The 24,092-nt window shown below is 44.3% G+C and overlaps 1 protein-coding gene across 2 annotated transcripts; it reads right to left on the bottom strand.

Moving 5' to 3' along the window:
- On the bottom strand, nt 1-23,458 carry Cnmd (chondromodulin). 2 transcript variants are annotated; one of them, XM_055609829.1, is made up of 7 exons: nt 23,373-23,458; nt 22,853-22,993; nt 17,931-18,071; nt 11,911-12,021; nt 8,223-8,376; nt 4,318-4,481; nt 1-497 (listed from the first exon to the last, which is right to left on the bottom strand). In XM_055609829.1, exons 1-7 carry the CDS (start codon nt 23,442-23,444, stop codon nt 285-287), a joined length of 996 nt encoding a protein of 331 aa, XP_055465804.1. In that variant the 5' UTR covers nt 23,445-23,458; the 3' UTR covers nt 1-284. The 2 variants fall into 2 exon arrangements, with proteins under 2 accessions (XP_055465804.1, XP_055465803.1); XM_055609828.1 differs by having other exon boundaries at nt 1-500.
- Nucleotides 23,459-24,092: the final 634 nt, after the last annotated feature.

The following is a 24,092-nucleotide window of genomic DNA, read 5'->3' on the forward strand; positions in this document are numbered from 1 at the left end:
TTGTAAATAACTTTTTATGTTTATTTCAAAAGTAGCTCTTAAAGACTTGCAGTGGGCTTTATCAGCAAAGCAAAGAGTAACGGGATAATAATTGTAGATTTAAACTACCCTCTCAGTACATTTGCACACACAGTAGAGAGGTTCTGTTGCAGCACTTGCGATAGCATCATTCAGGTTGATATAAAATACTTTGTGGTCCCTTGGCCTGAACATGCTTTACACTTCTTTGGTTGTCAACTCTAAAGTTAATTCATGATTGACAGTACCTGGTAGATGAAATGGTTTTACACCATGCCCAAGATGCGGGCAACCCACCAGCTACATGGCATGACAACTCTGCAGGCTGAACGGCATCCTTGGTAATTGTAAGGCCATGGATAGTAGCCTCCCAGTGGCTCGCAGATCTTCTGGCAGTGGGTGTAGCTCCGCCTGCACTCTATACAGCAGATGCCTTCATGGTCCAGTCTAGGGTCGAATGTCATGCTTTCTCCTTCCTGCTGCTGTGTAATGAAAGACAATTTTTTATTTTCTTCCTTCTACTAAGGTTACATCATGCATGTTATTTTAAAATGAGTTCCCAAGAAATCACCACAATCAGTTGTAAGTTTTTAAACTTGTAACCTGACACCCCTCAGAATTCCTTCTGACATCAAGGAACCTTTGCCTACTTAACCTGTCACCAGCAGAAAGTTGTACCATATTTTAATGATATCCGGAAGTTCCTCCGTGCCTGTAAAAAGCCATGGTTACCACTCAGTAGTGGCTCATTTTGTTTTAAATAACACAAAAGGGAAGCATAATCAAAAGGATTATTCTAACTGCTAAGTTTAAGTTTAAGGCAGTGGCCAGTGGTTTCTGAGTGCACATTTTAAACTCAGTGATCTGGGGCCAGGCTAAATTTCTTTCTTTCTTTCTTTCTTTCTTTTTTTTTTTCTTTCTTTTCTCTTTCTTATTTTTTTTTCCTTTCTTTTTTGAGGGGGTTGGTTTTTGGTTTTTCAAGACAGGATTTCTCTGTATAGCCTTGCCTTGGCTGTCCTGGGCTTGCTTTAGTAGACCAGCTAGCTTTGAACTCAAAGAGACCTGCTTGCCCCTGCCTTCTCAAGTGCTAGGATTACAGGTGTGTGCCACCACACCCTGCTGCCAGGCTATATTTTAATTCCACTCCCCACTGCTCCCAGAACACTGTTGGGCCATTTACTTCCTCCTGCCTGTATATCAGCAAGAGCACATGGGGAAAAAGAGGCCTTCAGTGTTTCCAAACATGGTCATATGGAAATAAAACTCCCCTGTCATTGTTAGATCACAATACTGGAAGGGACTTGCCTTTTGCTCAATTTTATATCTGGTTAATCCTTTCAAGGATCTACAGGTCAGGTTTCTATATGTTTTTAAATATGCATTGACTATATTGGCAAGAAGCCCTTGTTCCTCTTTACTTGGGAACATGGGGTGATACAGGATCTCACATTCTCCCAGGTTAGCCTTGAACTTAGTCTGTAGTCCAGGTTGGCCTTGATCTTGGAGCAATCCTTGCTTCAACCTTTTGAATGTCTGGGCTATAGTATAAGTACCACACTCAGCAAAATCCTTATTTTTAAATTCTCTATTTAAATTCTTTATTTAATTATCCATCCTGGAGGTAGCTGGCTCTATCCTGTGAATTGGTTTGTTGCTTAAAGTCTAGTCAATTTGAGGAAAGTTAAAATTTTCTTGAAAGTGGGAAAAGCTTTATGGAACATCAGTACACTTGCTTATTTTGACAGCTGCTAACCTGTTATCAAGTTTACTTGCTTTTTTTTTTTTTTTTTTTTTTGAAGTACTGTAAAGAGGGTTCTGATATGAATTTAAGGAAGGTTGAAGGCATCGTGACATTTCAATCCTAAGTAGAAGAAGTACTTCTAAAAGGAATGAATAGTTTTTACACAACTTCACTGCCATTGTCACACCTAAGAGAGTGAGCAATTCCTAAAGAGAGTGAGCAATTCCTAAAGCACTGTCTGAGGTATCCGTTCAGGTACTGTTTGCAGAATGCCTATTTGGTTCCCTCAGACCATTTGTCAGTTCTGCGGACCACTTTCCGCTTTCCCTCCTGAAATAGGCTCATTTAGACAGCTCAGACAGCCCCTGATTAATCGTAGACCTCTGGGGGTGCGGGGGTGGAGGTGGTAATGGAGGTGTTTCCTCATAGGGAGGCTCATTAGGATTAACGAAATTGGGAGGAAATCTCAAGCTGTTGCTCTAGGATTTTTCCTTAGAGGAGCATATGAAGGTCAGATCTTGGGGAAAATGCTTGAAATATTTTTGCTTAAAACTCAGCATGTGATAAAGGAGGAAGTTGACGTAGTTGTGGTTGGGAATTTGTCAAGGGATGTGGATTACTCAAATCAGTAGCCAGGGCAGAGTCACACCCTGCCCTTCTGGAAAAGGCCTGATAGCTTTAGACCAGGAACAAATCCATCTACCTGGCTACCTGGGGAATAGACGATATTAAATTTTGTTTGCCTATTCAGATTATACTTTCTGTTATTTTCAGAGCTTAGGGAATAAAGTACTATGGTGTTCTGAATTTTCTGATAAGCCTTGGGTTATTTAGAGAATGCCTTTTGCTCTAAATCCTTCTAAAATACATTAGTCTAAAATGATAAACTAGAAATATGTTTGTAATATGTGAAGCAGTGTAGGACTGAATAAACTGTTAGGGCAGGGAGAGAATACACAAAGGATTTAGTGCAGCAGGTCTCAACCTTCCTAATGCTGAGGCCCTTTAATACAGTTCTTTGTGTTGTGGTGACCCCAATCATAAAATTATTTCCATTGCTACTTCATGACTGTAATTGTGCTACTCTTGTGAATTATCATGTAAATATCTTTGTTTCCCAATTGTCTTAGGTGACCCCTGTGAACAGGTCATTCAGCTCCAAAGGGATCTTGACCCATGGATTGAGAACCAGTGATTTGGTGTGTAAAAAGATGTTCAACCTTACATATAATTAAAGACAGGCAAGATAAATAGGCAGAAGATATAATTTATATACCCAAGAGAGTGGCAAAGGTGTAATAGGACTGGGAGCGGAGCCAGTGGTAGGGTCTATACTTAGCAAGCAAGATGCTTGGATTCAGTAGTCCCTGCCGTGCCATGTGTCCAGGAAAGTCTGGTAGGAACTGGGACCTTCCATTACCTTCTACAGACACATAGATGGTGTGTCTCTTGGAAAACAGTTTGGAGAGCTCCAGCAATATCCACAACTGCTATCTACTTTATGTGTCAGAACTATGCTTTGGTATTTATGCCAGCAACATAGTTCCCTCATAGTGTCTCTACGCTAAGATCTCATGCAGAGGTGTTCTACAACAGCATTAGCAGTAGTGAATGAGAGGGAGCGGCTTTTAGCCCACTACAGCCAAATGAGTTAAGTTTTAGCACATACCTGTTTCTTTGTTAGAATGCTCCTAACTAGATAAAAGCCATTAACTGAGGGTGGTACAATATAAAAAGGGACAGAGGACTTCTCAAAATACTATATTCTACTTGAAAGACAGAAGGGAATTTTTGTACTGAAAGGGTGTGCTTTTCTCTGTGTGTACTCCTGCAAAGAATTTGAACAAATAGTCATTAATAAGCTGTTGTAGGGAAGATGTCTGGGGTAGAAGGTTTTGGAAGCTCAATTTCACTGTATATTTTAATTCTATTTTTTAAAAGTGTGCTTATACTTAGTTTTAAAACTAGCTACACATATAAATATTCTATTTTTGTTCTCTGCTAAGTATAGTAATGGGAAATAATATCTCTTAAAAGATTTGGGGTTTTAATCCGTTAGTGCCCTTCTTACAAGCCCCAGTTTTCAGCACTTCAGCTTAGAGTATTTTACAGTGTAAGTCTATCCCCTGTCTGGACTGAGAGCCCTGAGGGCAGAAGTAGGAGTCGACTCTCTGGGCACAGGGCCTGAGAAAGATCAGGAAATCCACAAATGTGTGTGGAGTGGATGAACGGAATGGATGTAAGCAGGGAAAGAGAATACTTTCATTCTGTGTGTTGCCTTGAGGGCACACTTTTGGGAACACTTAAATGATCAGATTCCTGGTAGTGTTTATTTTCATGGATTTTCCTTCAGACCAAAAAAATAAAACCAAATAAAAACGAACAACACCCTCCCCCCTGCACCCTCTCCCCCCAAAAAAAGGCACAGGAAACAACTTTGAATTTGCACCAAATACATGAGAATGTCTATGCTTGCATGAAGCCCCACTTAGAAATGCCCTTTCAGCATCACATGTAATGTATTTGTCTGGCCATGGCATGAAAACACTGGTACGCACGTGGTAAGGGTTGTCCGGGTTGAAAGGTTCTGCGTCGTCCTGAACACTGGGCCTGGTCTCATTATTCTGTCTTCTAGGGCCTGGGTTGCCTCGAGATTCACTCTGTGGTCTCCTCGTGGTAGAAAGAATGTTTCTCACTACTTCTCTTCTCTCTCTCTGGGTTTCTGCAAAAGTTGCTATTAATTATTCTTTTACATGAACAATTAAGGCAGCCAGACCTGCGTCCTAGAGTGACAGCTGCAGTATGAGCCAGACACTGGCTTCTCATTCAGCCTTATAACACCGATTGGAGCAGACACTGGTGGTTGTTTGACAGGCTTTTATTACAAGCCCTTTTTCTTTTCCTTACTTCACTATAGGGGAAAATAAAACATTACCCATTTTCTCTGCATTCTTTGCAGCGAGGAGCAGCCAGCAAGCTATTTCTAAGTCTAAGATATAAGCAGAATAGGTTAGCGTTGTGTGTGGGAAAGCTTTTGCTTTTTTGATAAAAGAGGACAGAAAGTTGTTTTTGTGTGTTTTTCCTGGGTGTAGCTGGGCTATCTAGAATTGGGAACTGATAAATAAGCACAAGGATGATAAGGTAGATGCTACAGAGAGCAAAATGGTAAGCTAAAAGGAGACTTCTGGTGTCATGGAGTGGCCACAATGCCAGAAACCTTGTATCTACTGACTTTGGGTTATAAGTATACAAAACAGCCTGAGCACTGAAATCATGCTGGTCAAGTATGCTATAACCCACAGCCTTATGTAATCCTAATTGAATATATATACTCAATTACATAGATATAAAGCTGTACATTTTCATGAGACATTGTCTAGGTTAATTCTTCAAAAACAAATCCCATGGGATAAAAAAAAAATCAGATGCTTTTATGTATCAGGGCAGCAAGGTGCAGACATCAAGGTGCTGGCCAAGATCACAGACTGAATGACAGCAAGGACTAGACGAGAACCCTTGCTTCCAACCCAGCGCTCCGGTTAAGCATCTCGGCACATATCCTGCAGTGCAGCTGACAGGTGAGTAACAGAGGAAAGGTCCACGTAGCATTTACTGTAGTCTCTCTGAGCCCTAATTTCTTTGTTTAAAATGGAGATAGTACCTCATTCATAGAGTAATAGTAGGGCTAAAGAAAACCATATCTAAGGGTCTTGGCATGTAATAAGCATACAAATGTTTGGTAGCATTCCTATGATTTGTTATTTTGGAGAAGTTAGGTGTGCTTTGAAGCCGTAGCTAGCTTGATGGGAGAAACACCAAGCAGACTTGAATTCAGCTCACATGTCCTCAGCTAGTTGAAGAACCTCAGGCAAATTAGTCCCTCTTCATCTTAGTATCTTTCTTTCTGGATCTTGGGTCTATGAGTAGTTGTGTCGGCAGTTGTTGGTAAAGAATAAATGAGGACAAAGTGTGTTGCTCTAGGACATTGGCTGTCCATCTCTGCTCTGTGTCCGCCCACCATCCACCTTTGATTATCCATCAGTGTGATGCTGATCTGTTGTCATCAACAGCGTTCGGGCTGCAAGACTTACTAGAACCAGACAGGAGGTGGGCATCCCAGGGGAGAGATTTAATTTCTTCATTTTATCATAAAGTACAACTGCACTTATCACAGACTGGGGGAAGCTCATTTTAATGCCTATGATATTCTTATGTACATGTGAATATTTACTTAGTCCTTCGCTAATCTGAGGCATTTTTATATAAAGTCTCCATTGTAATGTCTATTTTTTATGGTGCTGGGTATCAAACCAGGCAAGTACTCTGCTCTCTACCTCCAGCCTTCACCTTCAGTAAATCTTGTGTAGATATTGTACTGACTGAGTGTGAAAGATCCTATCATGTGTTTATGCTAGAAGGGTCAAAGGGGCATCTTAGACAAGGGGAATAAGCTTGTTTCTAGGGGTGGTGTCGTTCGTTCATCTTGGTACTGCCATTTGTCCAGACTCCATTTTCACTCCCTGTCGCTTGCAGTGTATTTTGCTTAGCATCTCCTGTTACTACACAGTCTACATATTTTCGCATGTGTGTAGGTCAGAGGTTAACCTTGTTCTTCAGGAGCCATCAACCTTTTTGTTTGTTTGTTTGTTTTTGCATTTTCTTAAATATTGGTTTCTTACTGGGACCTGGTACTCACCACGATCCTTATCCACTGAGCTGTCTTTCCGGCCCTGCAACATGAAACTCTTTGAGAGTATAGATTGCTTTCTGTTGTGGTCCCTGATGCATCTCATACCTAGAACAGGTGACATGGCGCAGGATAGGCCTTCATAAATGTAAGTCTGTAAATTACACTTTGTAAATGAGTGAGTGAACGCAAAGTAGTTCTGAGGCTTATCCTGAGATCATGAAGAGCTGTACGTGGTAGTGGGTAGACTCTAGTCCTTGAATGGAGAACATGATATTTCTGGGTGGTAGAAAGCAAAAAGTCCCAACTAGATCACAGTAGTGGGGACTGGCGAGCGGGCTGTGGCCATGGGATTGAGGTACATGGACAGAGATGGCAGGAATGCAGCGAGTGCACTCTGTGGTCTTGCTTTAGCTCTACAGTCTTGGGCCATTGTTTCTTACTGAGCCTTGCCTGTGGCCTCAGGGTCTTTCTCTACCCTCTGACGGGTGTGACGTGGCACTACTTGATGTGGGCTTTGAGTAGCCATCTTCTCCACACTTTTGGAGCAAGGTGACACTTGTGAACAGTCAGTTAGTCAATCATAGTAGAATCAGAAATCTATACTTTCTATGCCTGGTAGGGTATTGTTCTGATTGTGGTAAAGCAAGCATAGCAAGGGTCAGGGTATCATATAGCACAGGCTGCCCTCACTGTGTAGCTGAGGATAGCCTCCAACTGAGGATCCTGCCTCAGCCTTGCTAGTGCCAGGGTTAACAACAGTGCTACCAGCCCCGGCTCACTTTAGTGGGTTTTAGCTGTATAGCTCAGGGCATTAAGCACATTCACCAGCACGGCTATATAACCATCACCACCCTCCATCCACGGAGCTGTTTTTGTTTGTTTTTTTTTAAGGTATATGGTTCTTTCTTCTTTAAACAGTGCCCTACCAAGCGTAATGGGTTCAATGCCTGCATTTTCCCATTCCCTCATTGCTGTCTTCTACTATTGAATAAAACCTTTCTGAAAACAGCCTATCTCATATGTGCAAGGAGAATGGTCTCCCCCTCCGCCTGAGCCACAGCTGCAAAGTAGGCCTTGGGGAAACCAGTGTGTTGACCATGGTAGAAATGAAGTGTGAGGCCCTTCGGGGATGAGAGAAAGTAAGGCCCGCTGGGCTCACCTGCCCTTTGTCACCCAGAAATGCCCAAAGGTGTGCTTCAGCCTGACGCCATGGGGACCCTGCGCTTATTTTCTTTGGGTTTGAAGCAGATGCTCAAGCCTTGAACTTGAAGAATCTCAGCCTATACCCACAGCAGCTTTTGGCTGTCCCATAATTCTAGGTTCGAATATAATAAAGCAGCAGCAGCATGACAGCTTCTTAGTCCCCTGATGCTATACTCTGAGAATAAAGAAATGTAAAATTGGAAGGTGCAAACAGCTGAGATTAAGGGGCAGAGCAGGAAGAAGCAAGGGTGTCATAAATAAAAGCGGCAGGTATACAGAGGTGCTCTGTCTTCCTGCCTTGCCTCCTGTGAACCCCGTTGTGCTTCTTTCCACACTGCAAGTCCACCCCACCCCTTCAGCCCCATCCCCATTCCCTCATCCCCACCCCATCATTTTTCTTTTATCTCTCATGCCTGTTACCAACACTCAGCCAACAATTGTTCCAGGTTGCCCCCTTTTTTTTTTTTTTTTTTTTGGTCCCATGCTCAGGCGGAGGAGGCTCCCAAGAGCCATAGTGACAGGGAGCATTCCAAGCTCTGTTATACAGGAAACTATTATGTAAAACCGTACCTTTTGGGTACATAGGTTTAAGCCAGAAAATAGGCAGGTTGCCACAGAGTTCAAGGATTTTAGAACTCAAGAAGCTGTCGTCCTTCACGGGCTGGTCCATGGCCACCCAGATGAGAGAGTTTTCTTCGTATTTGACTGGCATGATCTTGCCTTCCTGTAAAAAGAAAATGCATGTGAGCAGAGGACGGTGGAGCGTGCTGCTTGTTGAGTCAGACTACAGAAGGATTATTTTGCTTTGTGCAAACTCAGGGACAATTCTGTGTGCGCACCTACTATGCGTGCACATTTTAAGGGTCCAGTGTCTAGCTCTCCCAGTAGTCAGCACACCTCCCAACACCCTGCTTCCTGACAGCTGTAATGTGTGAATAGACGTGTTTAGAGTCGAAGTGAAAATTGCTTGATACCAACTTTGAGATTTAGGTTAATCTGATGTTTTTGATCAAAGATGTTTTTGAGGAAAAGCAATTGAACAAAGTCTGAAATCCTATAAAGGATAGAGGAACCCTTCATTTGAAGTGAAAATCTTTTGGGGGTTTTGTTCTGCAGCTTCCAAACAACAATGGAAAAAGCAAGTGATTGGTTCTTTAATGTCTCCAGTTCAAAGTATTATTTAACATAAACCATTTCTCCGGTTCCCAGCTATAGCAAAACATCTCAGATGTTCCTCACATCAAGCGCGCCACTGAGATTTCAAAGCTAAGCCTCAGATTTCCTTCTACGGCGAGATGCTGAGGACTGCTTGATAACCCAGGAGACAAATTTATTTTTGCCAGGTTGTTCCTTTCATGTATTTATTACTTTGCAGTAGGTTGGAGAAATTAAAATATTTTCTCCTCACTTGAGGTAAAAGCAGCACTTCACTTGTGTTTTCTCCCTCAGGCATAGGGCTGCATTAAGCAACTTGAAGTTATTGGAGGAAGTTAACACTCAGGTAATCCAGTTATTTACCTCAAATTAAATGGCTCCAACTAGGAAATGAATGCTCTTTGAGCACAGGAGCCTTTTAAAGTTATTCAAAACTGCTGAAAAATTTATGAGAGCAAGTGGCACATAAATTTGCCCCGTCATAGCCTGAAGAGTGTGGAGATGGGGGTGGTGGGATGCTCCACGCAGATGCGTTCTGTGAACCAGGAGTGCTGTCCGTCTTAGAGCATGTGGGCTACAAACATGGCTGATTTACCCAACTGCACTTCCCAGATTTATTTTTATCTATCATAGGATCCACCATGCAGGCTGTAAGTGACAAAAAAAATTTGAGACAATCTACTTTCATCTAAGAAGCAAGTGCAAAAATTAAAATACAAAAAATTATCACAGCTGAATAATTACTTTCAAGTACTATTATCTGAAATTGAGGGAACCCAAAATATTTGGCTAAAAGACTTTCAAAATTCAACTATTAACATTATGTAGTTGTGATACTCATCCCTACACTTCCATGTATTTATCAATTTTTTTTTTACCAAGGGTTTCTCTGTCTAGCCCTGGTTGTCCTGGAATTAGATTTGTAGATCAGGTTGGCCTCAAACTTGCGTCTGCCTCCTGAGTCCTGGGATTAAAGGCACATGCCCCCACTGCCTGGCTTATCAAGTTCCCACCCATTTTTAGGCTGCCATTTGTGAGTTCTTACTGAGCACATGGCCTTTGACTCTGAGCAGCACAGCTCACAGGGAGAATGAATGGAGAGTGGAGGTTCGGCTGCCATCTCACAGTGAGAACACTGTGGTACCTGGCTGTACACAAGATGTGACAGGGGACATCCCAGCCCTCTTTCAAAGGCCACAGGTTTGTCTGTAGTTTATGTTTTGTTCTGTTTTGACATCACCTGCTGCTGCTCCCATGGGAACAAACAATTAGGTGGTTTCCAGGCACCTTTTCCCTTTGTGGCCCTGAGGGATCTGAACTCCATTCACTTCCCTCTCTGGGATACTGAAGGCTCAGAGATGATCATAATAAAATTAGCAATTATGAGCAGCAGTCTTCCCATTCTCCTTCTGGTTGGTTCTAAGGTTCTAAGGCCATGCACACAGTGTGTACGCAACAGTTTGAAGATGACAAAACTGAGGCCCAAAGAGTTATAGCCACATTTGCAGCAGGTGGCAGAGCTGGGGTTTGGATGTTTTCATGGTGCCCAAGTGTGCCTTCCTCCTACCACCCCGCCTCAGCTCAGAAAGACAGTCTTGGGTGTGACTACTCTGTAGGCCCTAAAGGTGTAGGATGGGAAGCATTATTATTAACTGCGTCCAGGACTGGTGTGTGTGTATCTTGTGGAGTGGTTACCTAGTATGTGTGAGGCCTTAAGTTCAAGTGCCAGTGACACAAAACCAACAAAACACCAGGCAAGCTACTCATAACCAATGGGAGGAGTGTGCTTTCTAGAATATGTAGAGAGTTTGAGGTCAGCCCGGGTTATGTAGTGAGTTCTATCCTATCCTAAGCTTTCATGGCTAACCTCGACACTGAGTGACTTAGTGAGAGCCTGTGTGTAAAAAAAAAAAAAAAAAAAAAACAGGGATATAGCTTAGGCCCTGCTAGCAAGACCTTTGATTCAATTTTCTTGCTTAGAAAAACAACCCACAGGGTGTGTCCAGCTTCATTAAGCTGACTTGGACATAAGGGGAGAACTGCAGGAGAGTATCTCAGCTCAGGGCTGGACAAAACACCCATGAGAGAGTGCTCTGCCCCAGCTTTCTGGAAGAGGCTGCATGACCAGCTATGCAGAATATTGGGAAGGATTCCTACATTTTGTGGGGCTGAGGCCAGGGGGCTTCTTAAAGTCCCTTTAATGAAGATTTTCCCTTGTGGACTTTAACATTTATTTATTTTGAAATTCTAGCCATTGATTTGATAGCATTTAACATTGGATAAATAAGGGCCATCTATATGCCAAGGCCCTAATGCACCTCAACATTTTTTATGGTTATTTATTTGTGTGTGTGCACTTGAATGTATGTGAGTGTGTGTGCATGTGTCTGTGCATGCACACACTCGGGGGGGGGGGTATGACCATAGCACACAGTGGCAGTTGGAAAACTACTTGAGGGAGCTGGTTTCTTTTTTCTACCACGTGGGTTCCAGGATCCAGCTCAAGCTGTCAGGCTTGTGTAAGAGACAAAGTTAACCTGTAAGCCCTGCTTGCCCAAGCCACTGTTTTTGCTTTCCTAAACAAGTTTCTTTGTACCAGATGTGGATATAGGAGGGAGGTCTGTAGGAAGGAAATAATACATCACGATGTAAGCTTGGACCGGATTGGACCTGATGGGAAATGCAGTGAATTGTGGGTTTTGCCTTTTTTAAGCCTATGCAAAATGTGACTTGTGGTCATTCCCTGGGAGGCAGGAATGGACCTGACCAGAGTCCATCAACGTGGCCACTATTTAATTAAAGCTTGCTTCAAATTTGGCTCAAAATTGTGGAACTGTTTTTTTTTTTCTCTCTCTTGAGTTTTAGGATTAACACTTGGCAGCAAGTGCCTTTACTCACTGAGCTGTCACACCTAAGGCACCTTAAAACATGGCTCTCCCCAACCTTTAACTATGCTGCACCACAGCAGAAAGATCGCCTGGAGCCAGCAGGACAGCTACATTCTTCTGGCAGAGAAGAAATAAAAGGTAGGTTGTAGTCATGAACCTGCCCAGGAAAAAGATGGTGTCTTCAGTGTCCGCCTGTCACGTGTGGTGATACCCACCAGTTCGGAGATGCTCTGCTTGGTCACAGTGCCCACCTCAGGGACGCGAGCCTTCACCTGTGCTTTGATGTAGCACTTCTCTCCTCCAGCAAATCGGATCCCGGTGATACCCTATGAGATAAAAGCATATCCGTCCATCACTTATTGACTCGGTTCATTATGCGTCTTACACGCCAACCATCCCAGCTGTTGGGTATAGGGATAAACTCACAAGATGAAATCCTGACTCTCATGGAATTTACCTTTAGCGTTGTTCTCCAATAAGAAGAAACTATAAATTGCGGTAGAAAGAAGAGTTGTAGAGAAAAATAAGCCTGATGAAAAGGCTAGGAGAGGCAGAGGAGGGTGCTTCAGAGAGCGCCCTCAGGAGGCGTGGCTGTGAGGGGGTGCTATGTGGGCCACCTGCTTCAAGTTTACTCCATCCATCCATCCCGAAGCTGGGATGAACTGCCCCTCCATCCACGCAGCCTTTTCTGAGCTTGTGGCCTGGGTGCGTTCTTGGTCTCTGACTGTTCCAAAGCTTCGTCTTTCATTTGGCACTTGATCTACGGCTCTCAGTTGTAAACTTCTTGAGCTTAGCATCCGGTGTGCGCATTGGCACTTGATCTACGGCTCTCAGTTGTAAACTTCTTGAGCTTAGCATCCGGTGTGCGCATGTGCGTGTGCGCATCTGTGATCCTGCAAAGCTTCTCATGAGATGCTGGTCAAATTAATGAATTCCCTTAATTCTGAGCTTTCCCAAGTTGCTGAGTCTGATGTAAACAGGAAAGCTTTACACAGCACCAGGAGATAACCCTTACCCAAGGACTTAGAGTTTTGTTTTGTCCCCTCTGAGATATAAACACTGTCTCCTCCTGGCTGGGGACCAGCCTTAAGGGACGCATCGGCACCGAGCTCCTTTCGAGTTGATGGCTGGGCACTGCTTTCACCTGCAGAGGACGTGAGAGCGATTGCTTTGACTCTGCTGATGTCTGCTCATGATGAATTAGAGGCATCTGAATATTCTTAAAGGTCATAAAATGTATACTTAATAGTGTAGATTCCACCACATGTCTGATCCTTGATGGCCACCTGTCATGTTGAGGTCAGTATAGGACAAGGATGAACCTGTTTGAGTCAGTGCTAATGAGTGGGGGAAGGAAAGCACAAATCCAGTGCTGCAGGCTCGGGATTCTTAAATGGAGAATGAAGTTGACCTCCAATGAAGTCATGCTGGAGGAGAATCACAGGGGCCAACCATAGTCACACTCAGGACCTGAAAACTACGGAGGCTGACTTGGAATAAAGGAGGGAAGATGAGTCTTCCTGTATGGCCCATTCTTTGCCTTGAGGTCTTCTTGATCATACATCCATTAAAAGCCCTGTTATCTTGTTTCTCCTGACCCAGCTCCTGCACAGGCCAGAGGCATGTCTGACTACAGAGGTCTACTTTGGGCACCAAAGTCCCCTGGAGAGATTTTAAGAACATAGTGGGCAAAAACGGGCTTGGCAGTACAGCACTGGGGAGGTGGAGGCAGGAGGGTTAAAAGTTCAAGGTCATCCTTGGTTATATAGTTGAGCATGTAGGCCAGCCTAGGGTATATGAGATCTTGTCAAAATAAACAAGCTAAAGCAACCTAAAAACAGAACCTAGCTGCTGGGCTGTCCCAAGAGAGTCTTATTGCACTGTAATGTGGGGCTCAGTCTCCGAGTATTCTTAACCTACCAGATGTCAATGACGGACAGCTAGAATTGAGGCCCAGCAGTTTAGGGCAAAGGAAACTTGTTCAGAGTAGTTTTTCAAATGATTGTAACAGTCTTTTAGCTCGAGTTTCTCCTGTACCTGGGGCTCATAAGCATCTGTTTGTACCAGAGTCACTGGGACAAAACCCAGAGGGTTGGGTCTCAAGCCCAGGGGAGGTTTTCTGATTCAGTGTGTCCGAAGTTTATATTTGCAGCAAGCCCTCAAAGACTGCCTTGCTGCTACCTCAAAGAATACAGCTTGAGGTATCTGGTGTCTGCTATGCTATTTCCCAAAGTTCTGCTGCTCCTGCTCTGCACGGAAACCTAGGACTTGCAGCCTAAAAAATGAGAGAAGGTTTTTTGTTTTTTTTTTTGTTTTTAACCTATGTGGTATGTTTTCTAGCTTCAAATGCACATGCTCTCTGAATATGAGATGTGTTGGGAGGAAACCATACATCATTCCAGCACACCCGGAGAGACACTGAAAGTGGGCCTAGCGCTGAGTTACTTCTGACGGTGCACACACCGCACGGGTTGCTGACAGCCCACAGGGTGGGACCAGTGGAAAGAAATTCACACGTAGCCATCCTGCCTAGCTGCAGATTTACAAGTGGACAGATATAGTAAGAGATTAAACATATGGAGAAGTACAAGAAAGTCAAGCAGACCGCCTGTGTTAGCAAGCATGCAGGGCCCTGGAAGCCAGTGATAATGAGGAGATTTGCTAACAAAGGCAACAAGTGAAGATTAAAAAAAAAAAAAAAAAGAACAAAAAATAAAAAAGCTAACACTTATTCATCAAAAGAGCCACATGATAATCACTCTGGCTGTGCTTCCTAAGGGAGGGCTTCAAGGAGAGAAGGATGTCTTGCTCCCCACCAACAGGCATTTCAGAAATCTTTGGGAGAGTCTGATATAAAGATTGGGGTAGTCTGGCCTTGGTGGGTCCCCTAAAGTCCTGGATTCCCATAGAACCAACTGTCTTGGGCCCTCGAAAACGAAGCTGTTTGTAGGTGTTTCTCCTGGCACAGAAGGCCCTTTTCATTTTACATATGAAAGTGACTGGGCATAGCTCACAGCACAGTGAGGTTCCTGTAAACAGTTGCTTAGAAGTGGAAATAAATTAGTTTTTGTTTTATTTTCCAGACAGACTCTCAGGCTTGTCTCAAACTCACAATCCCATTTCAGTTTCTCAAGTTCCGGAATGGCAGGCATGCATAGCCATGTCTATCCAGAGCTCAATACTGAGCCCTACTGCTTGAGAAAGATTCATAACATTTAGGTGTCAAAGCACACGTGTGACCATCTGATTTGCAGGCGTGGCACTGAAAAGTCCTTGAATGACCAGTGCATGTACTTCACTTTATTAACGTCAGCTAATGTGTCTGGCTGAGCATGTACATATGAAATCCATATTTCACAACAAATTACCTTCATTTTACTGTTCCTTTATATTACAGTTGAGGGTTATATTGATTTTTGAAATCAATAGCCTACCGTTATGCTGTATTTTTCCCCCTCCAGCTTTTAAATCACAAATTTCAAATATCCACATATTAAAAGAATTGTTTTCTGAAAACCCAGAATACTCATACTCACTTACTGCTACTGTCTATTCTTAGTTTCTACTCATGGCCTTTTTTAAAACTAAAATATGGTTTCAGGTCTGAGGAACTTGGCTTTAGCCAATAGCATGGATGCTTGTCAGGGCGTAATCTTTTAAAATATAAATCACGCACTGTGAATCAACCCTGTCTTGTTTTTTGTTTTTGTTTTGTTTTGCTTTTGTCTCAGGGAACAAAGTTTAGAGCACTTTTTTTTTCAATGCTCCTCTCTCTTAAAGCGTCTGTTCTCTGTTGAGCTCTGTTAAAAAACTGGGGTCCTGGGTATCAATTCACGGTTCGGAACTGTTCACGATCTAGCCCCACCCGAACCTCCATCGATCTCCATTCCCATCCTTGACCGAGCTGACCACATTGGGAGGCAGACTGCTAATCCTTTCGTAGTATCCTTCCCAGCCCACCCTGTTAAAGTTCAAGGCATTTCTCAAAAGGGCTGGGGCTATAGCTCAGTGGCAGAGTGCCAGTCTAGCATGAGAAAGGCCCTTGCTTCAGTTCCCAGCACCACAAATCATTCCTCAGGACGTTATTCAATTACTGTGTCTTCACCTCTGCCAGGCCTGTGCAAAGCCTCTAATTGGCAGGGATGCCTTTGCCTGTGGACCATGCTCCCTCTGCCCATAGCTCATCATGCCACATTTCTGGGCTGACCTAAGACATTTCTGTGTGTACGTCTTTCTCCTCGACTGGACCAGAAGGTCCTTGAAGGATAAATGTCAGTCATCTTGAATCCCTTGTGCTTAACACCATCCCCGCATACAGTGAACCTCAATCAACACTTCCTTTGTTTGACTGATGTTTTAAAATAGAGGCAAAAGTAATAGGAGATGACCACAGAGGCTGATTCATGACTTTTCAGAAGTCCAGGCTTGTTTAAACCCATAACAGGCACTATCCATCAAAAAAATGTTCCACTCACCAGTTTTGACTTAGAGAAATGTAGAAGCTATCAAAGAGAATTGATCAGTTTATAAAATATTTGTGGTCCTGTTGGTCTATGAGAACAAAACACAATCAATACCATTATTAGAAAGAACCAAAGGATTATAAAACAGATATATAGGTTTGGGATTAAAATATTTTCAGAGAATGTCCTTGACACATCGACCTCTTCAGAGTGAGGGGCCTTTTATAATTCATCCTCACAGCCCTCTTTGCATATTTTGGCATTGTGGCACAGCATAGGTATTCCATTTTGCTCTAGACTGAATGATGCGTGTGGTGGAGCCGCATTTTATGGGTTTATATTGAGTAGTGCAGAGAAAAAAAAAATGTTTTTTCCTGTCCTGGGTTTTGCAGTAAAAGCATTTAATAGGTCCAGAGAAATTATACTTGTGCACAGACCAGAACCATTTGCAGTGTGGTAACCAAACAAAGTGCAGCTGGGTGCACGCAGAGCTGCAGAGCCTGTCCCCGGGGCAGGGCCCTCTATGGACACAGCCAGGCCTTGTCAGCGTCGAGGCTCAGCAGCTCAGAGCACTAACGCTAGCATCTGCTGGGAATTCACAAAGGCCTGGGAAGCGTGTTTTGGTTCCCACAAGAGGAGTGCTTTGGTGTAAATGAAAAGCTTCTTTCGTTTGTCTCATCAATAAGAGAAAGATGGGTTGATGAGATGTTTGTAGACCAATAAACTATCAGAAGAGACATTATTTTCAAGAGCCCTCCTTCATTATGAAGCTTCACCTCCTTCGTCTGCAGATTTAGCAAATACTGATGCTTCTTCCTCATCACAGAACATAAGAGAATGAGATTTTGTCAGCCTGAGTGACAATTCTGTTAGCAGATGCACACTGAAGCATCAGTGAACAGTCCAATGTCTCAAATTGCCTGTAAATTATATTTCGGTCAAAACAAAAAGGGGACTCAAATGTTTCTTTTCTAATAGGCCATGCCAGAAAAACCTGGACTGTTAATAGGAATTCATCCATCCTTATTTTCTGGATTAAATGGAAATTAGAAAAATGTGGAAGTAGAACTCATTGTTGTTGACAAACTATCTAGTCATTAAAATGTCTTGGTTCTTTAGAAATCCAAAGTTTTGCCCTTACTGTCTTTGAAGATTATTTGAGCATTTTGTATGCCAAGTTCTAGAAGATCACTTGGAGTGACTTAGTTTTCATGAGTCCTTCTTGAGAACTTTGTGCAGTTCCAAGAAGACTCTGTTCTTGTCAATGACATTATGTTTTCCCATAAAAAAAAAAAAAACTTTGTTTTGACTTCCAAGTTCATGTATCTTTTATTTTCTAGAAATAAATTCACTTTTCAAACAGTTCTCCAAGGGCATGAACTGTTTTGTCTTGCCTTATTTGTTTCCTTTTTAAATCCCCCCTTTTTCTTGCTTAGAGATGGGACTCTCATATCGCCCAGGCTGTTTCAAACTCCTGGGCTTGAGTGATGTCCTCCTGTGTCATCCTCCCTAACAGTGGGGCCTACTGCACCCAAAAGGGTTTTGTTGTTTTGTGTATTCTCCCATGTTTGTCTTTCCTCTTGAGAACATGGAGGGCAAGACCAGGCCCTTCCTAAAGGAGCAGCAGCTACACAATACAGATGGGTTGGTGGCACCGAAGCTGCTGTGAAGAACAGGCACCATGGTGTGGACTTGAGAGCTGCTGCTTCTCCTCCAACCGGAAAAGCCAGGGCTCACCTGTCAGACTCTCTAAATTCGTAAAATGTACTTACGTTCTGGAAATCATTCACTTCAATCGCTTCTTCAGCCCCGCTTCCCATTTTAAAGGTCTCCAAGTTATTCGCAGCATCTATTTCCATTGAGCCATCTTGTAATTTCCCGTTGATACTCATGGTGTAATGGACATTGTAAATCTAGAAGTGAGCATAAGAGTCATTGATGCACTCTCCCAGCAATTTGGGGCTTATCTTTAAGCCCAAAATGTGTGAGAAGGGTCATCTTTTCACAAATACATGAAGACACCATTAACTGCAATACATTTGAGGACTCTGTTCATACACCAGTCACTTACTACAACGATTTCTTGTGTGTGTGTATGAGGATGCATGTATTTGTGCACATGGATAAATGCATGCCCCCTGTGTGTGTGTGCGTGTGCATGTGTGTGTGTGTGTGTGTGTGTAAGCCAGATAGTAATGTCAGGTGTCTTCCTTAATCACTAACCACCTTACTTTTTTGAGACATGTTGTCTCACTGAACTTGGAACTGACCAATTCAACTAGACTGGCTGGCCAGCAAGCCTGTCTTGGCCTCCCCAGTGACAGGATTACACTGTGGTTCTGGGAAATCAAATTCAGTTTCTCAAGTTTGCATGGCAAGCACTTTTCCAAATGAGCCATCTCCCCAGTCTGATTTGTTTTAAAATACATTCTAAGTAAAATCTTTGGTGGTATTGATAGCTATTTAAATAGCTCAAAGACCAGATCTTGGCTATACATCAGAAGTCACCATTTCTGGACCAATTAAGCCAAAGCCTGTGCAGTTAGGAGTTGAGCATCCATCTTTGGTTTTCTAAAGTTTAATTCTGTTTGCAGCTGGACTGAGAACCAACCACAGAGAGATGGAAAGGTTTTTGCTGAAAAAAAAAAATGGCATCTTTGTTTGAAGATTGATTTTTAAAGTTCATTGGTTAAGATTAGATATGAAGAGTAGCATATGGCAAGGACTGCAGACAGGACTGGGTTATGTCTTTTACAAAACAGCACTTGGAAGGCAGAGGCAGGCAGATTCTTATGAGCTCAAGACCAGCCTGATGTACATAGCAAACTCCAGGATATTCAGGGCTACCTAGAGAAACTATCTCTGAAAACAAAAAAAACCAAAATTGTATCGCTAAATTACATGCTCCAAAGGGCTTTCTTGGTTGGGACAGCTTATCACTACAATAGCTTAAAATAATTTATACACTGCTCCCACCCAGCTGCTGTCCTGCCAGATCTTTCTGTATGTGGTGGGGCTCGTCTTTCTTCTTCCTTCCTTCCTTCCTTCCTTCCTTCCTTCCTTCCTTCCTTCCTTGGACTTTTGCTCTCTATCTACCTGTCTCCATTAACTGTCCATTATCTAGTTACTATCCATCTGACATATAACGTGTATGCACGCTCATGCACAAATACATATGTGCAAGTCTTCAAAGGCAAAAGACGGAGAATGGATGAAAGAGTTTCCACCTTGTGCCGGGTCGGCCAGTCAGAACTGCAAATAGCTGTGATTTTATTCAAGTCTGATTTTTCTCCCTCATTACGAAGAGTGACGACTGCATGGATAAACACTAGTAAACAACGTAGCTGTTGTTACTGGATCATTACTTGAAGAAAGCTCGTTATTACTAGATCCGTAGAGCACTACTTTATCATCAGAGATGTGGAAATGGCTTTGTCACTCCCACTCTTCTTCCCGTCTTTGTCTGGTAAGAGAAGAAATGTCAGCACCACCTCGAATCCTGGCCCCACTTGCCTCCTTCCGGGAACTCAGACACCTCCAGTTCCCTATGCTGCCACCCTGACCTCAGGGCAACCTGTAGGATTCTGACTTAGCAGCGATAGGGCGGAGCCCAACAGCCTGTTTCACCTTCTCCCCTAGAAGCAGCCTAGTTAGGGAAGCCTGGAGTTTTGCTTTTTGTTTTTGGTGGAGCCAGGCCTTTCTACAGCCCAGCTGAGAAAGAGGGCTCTGCTCTGCCCCAGGAGCTAAGAGCAACCATTGTACACACGGGTTAGTCATGACTGTCAGAGGAACCTGGCATGGGGTTCTCGCTGGCACCATTGTCCTCCTCTCAGGTGACAACAAACTAAAGCAGTGCAACATCAAAGAAGTTAACCATTTAGAAATTCTTTTTTGGTTAGTTCCTTCTTCTTCCTCCCTCCCTCTCCTCCACCCCCTCCTTCCTTCCTTTCCTCTCCTTTTCTCCCTCTCTCCCTCTTCTCCCTCTCTCTGTCTCAATATGCAGCCCAAGGTGGTCTTGGGTTTATCATATTATGTAGCCAGGCTGGCTTTGACCCTTCCAGTCCAAATTTCTCTTTCCATCACTTCCACTTTTTTCGTCAGCAAAGGCTCCTTAGCCACAGCTTCCATACCTTAAATACAGAGTTGGCCTCACCTGCATGCTCACCATGGTGGCTACAGGAAATGCCTGTGCCCTCTTGAAGTGATGGGGAGGGTAGAAGGCAGTCTGTGCTTTCTAAAGTTCTGGGCCCTAAGCAGGGCAGGAAGCTGAGTTGTTGGAGCAGCGATTACATTAACTGCTCTAAGCCCGGGGAGCTGTTGGCACCTCAGGCCATTTCTCGCCTAGTACAATGAAGTTTATTATTTGCCAAAATTCTGCTCAATATGGTGCCTTTTACAGCCAAGGATATTTGCTAATGAGTTTTTAATAAGGCCTTGGTTCTATAAGATTAATTACATATTGTTTGGGAAAATGTCTGGAAAAATTAATCTAAGAAAAGGGCCCCAAGCAATTGTCTCCTCCCTCACTGAAGGGGTAGAGTTGTCAGTTATCTGGCACTGATGGGAATTTCCCATATTTCAGTGCCTTGTTCCATTTACAATAATGTGGATGAAAAATGGCCTCAATATTTGAGCGCAGTCAGTGATCCCCTCATTATTAGTACTCCGTGCTTGGTAGCCCTCCAGCTAAATTTCATCATACCTGTGGTTGGGGATTGAGCCATATGAAAGGGAGGGGCAAGGGCTTCCTAGCCGGCTCTCCTTTGTAAACTGATGCAGAAAGCACAGGAAACTCTCCAGAGGATGGAGTGTCCATTAGTTTGATGATTGCTTCTGCTTGATAGAGACTTATCCTTTTTGACTGTGCAGTCTTTGGGTTATTTAGATTTCTATTCGAAGAAAGCAGACCCAAGCCTGTGCATGTGCACCGCATAGGCAGTGCCAAATGTACTCTACTTCAAATTTTGTGATTTGTTTTCCAGACTTAAATAATATGGAACGGCATTAGACAATTTTTTCCAGAAAAAAAAAAAAAAAGAACTGCCATGATTTTCTTCATCCTTCTGTCCGCGTAGGAAATAGCAATAACTTTGATTGTTGACAATAAAAATGTGATTCACTATTCCTCTGTATTCTTAGAATTTAATCCTGCGCTCTTGAACCAGACAACCAAACGTCTTACAGTAAAATGAAAGCTATAAGGAAAGGGAGCCCGCTTCTTCAGTGTGATGGCTCACTCTCTCCAAGAAGCTTGTCGGCCAGCCATGTTTATCTTGAATAATTAAATGCCAAATAGCATTGCTTTCATGCATTTCATGGCCAAAATATTTACCAAAAAACAAACAAACAAACAACCTTAAAAAGCAAAGTTAATTTTGTTTCCAAGTGACTTCCATTATTGAGATTTTGTTACCTAAAAGATATTTACATTCTAACACCATCAAATTTCCCAAAAGGGTGCCGATCTCAACCCTGCTCCTAATGGGGATGAAGACATTGAAAACATTCTCATGTTCAAATTCCCTGCTTTCATGTATGAGCATCTGGCCCAGCATCTATATTTAAAACACAAATACATTAAGGCACTTTTCAAATCCGCACAAAATACAGCGCAATTCTGATCTTACAAATTGATGCTTGTAAATTTGATATAGTCTCTCTAAAACAGACTCAGTGCTAAATGGCATGCTTATCTACATTAGGCATTTGAGTTAAAAATACAAATTATGCAGTGACTGCAGAAGATGTGATGTGTAAAATGGTTGAATTGCTTTCAGCACCATTTTCTCTAAGTACTGGAATTCGTTCATGCTTTGAATTTCATGGGAAGAGGAGGAAACAGCAGCAGTCAGCGAGGCTCGGAGGACAGTGATTAAGAAAGAGCCCTTTGTGTGCACCCTGGAGATGGAATTCTTTTCCATTAGTTGAAATAAGCTTACGCCTGGCGTGGCAATGGTCATCAAGATAAAATGGCCCCTTTTACATAGGTGGACACAGTCAGGTATTTAGAGAGCACGCTGGAATTCTGCCCAGTTCAGACAGAAGCCGTTTTTATACTCCTTGAGAGTCTACCCAGCCTTAATATAAATGAGTAGGAGAGTGGTTAGCGAGACATTTGCCATTAAATCACAGGTGACCAGACCGAGTCTTAAAAGAGATTTGTCACCTCCAAGGAAGTCTGACTTTCTGTTTTAACACAGAGAAGGTCGCACACACGAAAACCTGATAGATAAAGATTTAGCCCCTGCCTCGGGTCTCAATATTCTTTCTACCCTTGCCTTTTAACAATTTATAGCTTTTCTCAGCCGGGACGGGCCTTCAGGATCATTTACTTTGCTTTCTTTCTCTCTGGATGAGAATTTCAGAGAGGCCGCTTGCCCTACCCACTGTCTCCCAACTGCCTGGGCGGCTTCTGCCTTAGGCAGAGATGGCAGAGAACGGCTTCTCCCGTAGTGTTCAGGGCGTCCTCGAACATTCTCCCTTCCTGTTTTCGTCCCAGAGACCCTGGGTTTGTCTCCTCTGTGCCCTGTGTCCACGACGGGAGGCGTCCCAAGAGGACCCAGGGGACCAAAGGAAGCTGCAAGTTGCGCCCCGCGGCGCTCTGGCGCGCTCTGGCTCCACCTAGGGGGTCCTGGCGGCCCTTGCGTCCCAGCTCCGGGCGCACGGCCCCTGGAGCCACGCTCCTCGAACTTACGTGATGGTCGTTCCCCTTCCAGAAGTAGAAGGCCCCGATGGCCCCGAAGAGCAGCAGCACGGCGCCAGAAATGAGGACCACGGCTCCGACCTTGAGCAGCCGTGTAGGGCCGGAGGGCTTCACGGTCACGGTGGCGTACGCCTGCGGAGCGGGAGAGGGTCGGGTCGCCGCACCACCCACGCTCGCGGGACCCCCGAGGACTGGAGTAGAAAGCCTTGGCCCGGGCACACGCACATGGCTGCCTCCCGGGGCGTGGACGGACCATGGCAGACTGTTCCCCCAGGCAGGGCCCCAGCCCCGCAGACCGGCACCCTCTGAGGGTCCCTCCACACCCGCGGTGGGTCCTGTTTGCCCTGCCGCTCCACCCCCACACCGGGCACCCTCTTTTGATTCCCTCGCCACCACGCATTCAATGGCACAGGCCCCTGATCCCAGAAGTGGATATGGCACCCACACGCAGCCGGGGTCCCTGCGCCCGGATCTGCTCCACACCAGGACTGGGGACTCAGGAGGTACTCACCGGGGGACTGCAAAACTCGGTGTCGTCGGGCCCTACCATGGTGATAGGAACTTTGTCCGAGTTTTCTGCCATGGCCCAAGGTGGAGAAGCAAGCGACTTCGGGGGGGGGGGGGGTCCTCTGTTGTGCTGTCTCAACAAGGAATGCCCCTGCACCCACAGCGGTAGCCGCGGCAGCTTCCTGCCCTGGCCAGCCCTCCTGTCCCCACCCCTTCCAGCACCGCACCTCTCCCCTCCCTTCTCCCTCCACCCCGAGCAGCCTACTCGGCTTGTCCTGCTCTCTCAGATGTGCCCTCTCCTCACTGTCCCCAGTCCGAAGCCCAGACAACTAACTCTGAGTGTGCAAGGGATTCTGAGTCTCCGGCCACCCTGGCCTAAGTGCATGTTAGGACACCTTTCCACTGGGTCGGGGGCTTCGGGGGCGGGGGGACACGGCTGGACTCTCTTGGAACTAGAGCGTGGGGCAGACTCTCAGAGATGGCCTTCTGCCACTGGATTCTCTAGGGGGAGGGGTGTAAGTTGCAGCAACAGTGAAACCCAAGCAGAAGGGGCCTGGAGCAGAGGAAATGGGGAGACGGGAATAAAAAACACCTACAGTTAAGTCGGTAACAATTAAACAGAAACGGTAGGAAACCCTTCTCCCAAACGCTGATGGGACGCAGCCAAAGGAAGAAACGAGATGCTTGTACAAGTCGTACGAACATACGTAAGTAAACAGCGCCA

This window comes from Psammomys obesus, unplaced genomic scaffold (genome assembly GCF_907164565.1).
Source record: "Psammomys obesus unplaced genomic scaffold, mPsaObe1.curated_primary_1811, whole genome shotgun sequence".
In the NCBI taxonomy this organism is placed as follows: domain Eukaryota; kingdom Metazoa; phylum Chordata; class Mammalia; order Rodentia; family Muridae; genus Psammomys; species Psammomys obesus.

Coding starts and splice junctions, on each gene's coding strand:
- Cnmd (XM_055609828.1), bottom strand. CDS start 23,444: ATGGCAGAAAACTCGGACAAAGTTCCTATCACCATGGTAGGGCCCGAC. Junction 12,022..17,930: donor AAGTGAATGATTTCCAGAAC/GTAAGTACATTT, acceptor TTTATCTCATAG/GGTATCACCGGGATCCGATT. Junction 501..4,317: donor ACCCGGACAACCCTTACCAC/GTGCGTACCAGT, acceptor TTCATTACACAG/CAGCAGGAAGGAGAAAGCAT.